Here is a 3,806-nt window from a genome sequence, read left to right on the forward strand (position 1 = left end):
CCGCCCCACCGCAGGGCCGGGGTCGGGGGCTAGCATGGAGCACCTGGGTCCGCACCATCTCCACCCGGGCCACGCGGAGCCCATCAGCTTTGGCATCGACCAGATCCTCAACAGCCCGGACCAGGGCAGCTGCATGGGGCCCTCCTCTCGCCTCCAGGACGGAGAATACGGCCTTGGCTGTTTGGTTGGAGGCGCTTACCCTTATGGCGGCGGGGGCCCCGCGGCCGGGGCGGGGGCCGGGGGCGCGGGGGCCTATGGCGCTGGAGGCCCGAGCGGCCCCGGTGGCCCGGCGGGCGGCGGCGGCGGCAGCGGCGCCTGCAGCATGGGCCCGCTGGCCGGCTCCTACAACGTGAACATGGCCTTGGCGGGCGGCCCCGGTACCGGCGGCGGCGGCGGCGGCGGCGGCGGCGGGGCGGGGGCGCTGAGCGCTGCGGGAGTGATACGAGTGCCCGCGCACAGGCCGCTAGCTGGAGCGGTGGCCCACCCTCAACCTCTGGCTACCGGTTTGCCCACCGTGCCCTCCGTGCCTGCCGTGCCGGGCGTCAACAACCTCACCGGCCTCACCTTTCCCTGGATGGAGAGTAACCGCAGATACACAAAGGACAGGTTCACAGGTGAGTCCGGCCCGCGCGCGCCCCGCCTGGCCGCGGTCCCGGCTCTCCTCTACCCCCTCGCTCCTGCCCCGCGGCTCCCCGCAGCCCCCTCTGTGCGCCAGGTCTCCCAGCTCCTCTTGGTGCCTCCCCCAAGTTCAGCCGCCCGCCACCTCTCTAAGCTCGCGGAATCGACTTGCTGGAAGAGTTCTCCCAGCCTGGGCCCCTCTCCGTCTCTCCCACAGGACCCCTGCTCTGAGAAGCTCTCCCTGATCCCTGGGCCCGGTCAGGCGGAGGGAAGGGGGATGTAGCTTCGGGACTACTACCTTCCGCCGGCATTTGGGGCTCGGGTATCTCGGAGAAAGGGGCGCGATGTGAACAAACTGTTTCTTCCGTCCCGGCAGATGTTCTCTGGCCGAGGCGGCGAGCCCCAGAATCAGACGCAAGGAAAACAGGTTCACACACACACACACACACACACACTTCACGCTCCGTGGTCCAGTGCCCATCGCGCTGCCGAACCCGGTAGAGGCTCCGAGCCGGAGTAAAGCAACAGAGCTGGCGGGCCCTTCTTCCCGGACTGCAGGCTCCGTCCGGGTCAGTGGCAGCGCGAGGCTGAGCCGCCCGCTTCATTTTCGTTCTGTCCCGGCTCGGCGTCCTCCCCTCTGGGCCCAGCCTTGTTTCCTCCGGCGTGAATAATGCACCGGCCAGGCCCGTGATCGATCGGCAGCCGAAAGAACTCCTGGGACGATTACGCACTCGGCGGCTTCCGCCTGCCGCCCTCTCAGCTGCCTGCTCCGCGCCTTCCTCCGCTTGCCTCGGCTTCTTCCGCTCCCGCTTCCGCTCACGGCACTCGGCTCTCGATCCTGCGCGGGCCCCTTTCCCCGGCCTTACTTCCCGCCACCCCTAGTGTTCCCTGGATCTGAGACTACGATCCTCCCGCCGGACCAGGCCCCCAAGCCCGCTGGGAGGCAGCCACGAGTTGAGCCTGAGTTCCTGGCCGGGCCTTAGACAGAGGAAGCAGGAGGCATAGGCGGCTGCCGACCGACCACGACGTGGGGCTCCCATGGGGCTCGGGCTCCAGGGCCCAATGGGGGAAGGGGAATAGGCAGTTAAGAGCTAGACCCTGGGCTAAGCCCCTGTTCCAGCTTTGGAACCTTGGCCCAGACCCTGGGTCTGTGGCAAAGTGGGGTGCAGGGAGGTAGAAGAGCCATTCTGCTCTGGGCCTCCAGAAGGGGCCCTAGTGCCCCAACCCAAGTCCTCTCAGGACTGGGGAGGCAGGGCCTAGTGCCCCATCCCACTCCCCCCACCCAGGCCAAGCTGGTCTTAAAAGACTCTGATGGAACACCCTCTCCCCCCACCCCGAGCCTGGAACCCACTGGGCCTGGGTCTCTGGCAAAAAGTACTCCACGTAGCCTACCTAGGGGAGCTACAGCCTGCCGTAATCTTGCTTCAGGCCTAAAGAAGGTTCTGAGGGAGTATATGGCTGTCACCTTATGCATCTGCCTTTGTGCCTGTGCTTGTCTGGGTGTCAGCTTGTCTGGGTGTATAGATCTATAATTTGCCCCTGTTGTATGTGATGTGTCTGTGTATGTTGCTGTGTGATGGAGGCCTCAGGTCAGGACCCAGCATTCAGGGCCTTGACCAAGGATAGCCTCTTACCGTTGGGCAGCTTCTCTGAGGCTGGAGACCTGAGGCTATGGGGGGAACTGCGACCTTTAGCTCGCCTCAGACGTGCCCCTCAAGGAGACTGTGGCTGTGTCTGATGGGCACGTGGGAGCTCAGGGCTAGGGAGGCCTCCGTGGTGGCAGCAGCGGCGTGGGCCTGGTGGGAGGGCGGGGGCCATTTCACGCCGCGGGCTTGGAGCTGAGGGCTGACAGGAGGACCACAGCCCTTCTCCTGGGGTCTAGCCGCTGCGCTCGCTGACTCGCGGGGTGTCGGGCCTGGGACGCCTCCTGACGCTCTGCCGCTTGCCTCTGCCATCTGTCTGTCTCCCGCTCCAGTGGCCCTCTCACCCTTCACTGTAACACGCCGTATAGGTCACCCCTATCAGAATCGGACGCCCCCCAAGAAGAAGAAGCCGCGCACGTCCTTCACGCGCCTGCAGATCTGCGAGCTAGAGAAGCGCTTCCACCGCCAGAAATACCTGGCCTCGGCCGAGCGCGCCGCCCTGGCCAAGGCGCTCAAAATGACCGACGCGCAAGTCAAAACCTGGTTCCAAAACCGGCGGACAAAGTGGAGGTAAGCGCGCTGGGCGGGCGCGGCCGTGGGTGGCGCAGTCTCCGGCTCCAGGCCTCTCTGGGGGCGTTCATACTCCCATGCTCGCCACTTTCCTATGGCTCTGGTTCGGAGGAGCGCGCTGCTCTGCTAGGCTCGCGGGGAGCGGAAAGCCACCGTGGCCGATGACCGGACTGGGCCGGAGAGCCCCAGCTGTTTTTCTTTCCGGCTTTCTGGCCCAGGGGCGCACACTCAGTGCGGGTGTAGACGCGGCTGGTCTCCGCCGCTGCTTGGGGAAACGTCTGGGTTTGAGCGCAGTCTACGCAGTCCAGGCTTCCAAGATCAGTGAGTCCTGAGGAACTTTTTGTTTGCGCAAACTTACGAGTACAGAGATGCCTCGTCTATCCCGGAGACCGGAGGCAGAATGGCAAGCGCCCTGTTTCTGCGCCCCAGCCGGGGCTCCCGCTAGAGCGTCTGGGACCCCATACCATGGGCCTGGGCCCTGCTGACTCCCTCCTCCCCAGACGCCTGGCCTGGGCGCAGCGGTTCCCCTACCCGGCAAGGGGGAAATCAATCTGTGCCGGCTGCGGCGGGGTTTTCGAGGGTCCTACTGAAAGGGGGATCAATCAGGAGCAGATGGGTGTATGTGTGTGAGTGAGAGAGAGAAACATTTTCTCTTCTCCCGTCACACACTCACAACTACACTCATTTTTCCCCACACACAGGCGCTTTCTCCGGTTGCACCCTCTTGCACACCTGCACCCTCCCGCACATCTGGCCCGCATACTCGGTTCCACACACGCCGGGAGTTTCTTGCTAGCTCAGGCCTCAGTGGGGAGAGCAAGAGAGTCTGGGCGAAGTCCCCGGCGCCTGGCCGGGAGGGCCTGGGTCCGGAGGAAGGAATTGGAGTTTCTTTTTCTGAATGAAGGCTAGGAATCTGCCGCTGTGGCCACAAAGGAAGCCACTGCCCCGCGAGTCTGCTGCTCCCCCCACATTCCT

At 65.0% G+C, this 3,806-nt stretch overlaps 1 protein-coding gene across 1 annotated transcript in view; it reads left to right on the forward strand.

Moving 5' to 3' along the window:
• The first annotated feature begins 34 nt into the window (after positions 1-34).
• The window catches only part of TLX1 (T cell leukemia homeobox 1), a 5,312-nt gene continuing 1,540 nt past the window's right edge, over positions 35-3,806 (forward strand). The window contains exons 1-2 of the mRNA XM_007470359.1: positions 35-614; positions 2,630-2,831. Of these exons, the coding sequence (XP_007470421.1) occupies positions 35-614; positions 2,630-2,831 (782 nt within the window). The remainder of the gene's footprint in view (positions 615-2,629; positions 2,832-3,806) is intronic.

Source organism: Lipotes vexillifer, unplaced genomic scaffold (assembly GCF_000442215.2).
Source record: "Lipotes vexillifer unplaced genomic scaffold, Lipotes_vexillifer_v1.1 scaffold916, whole genome shotgun sequence".
Lineage (NCBI taxonomy): Eukaryota > Metazoa > Chordata > Mammalia > Artiodactyla > Lipotidae > Lipotes > Lipotes vexillifer.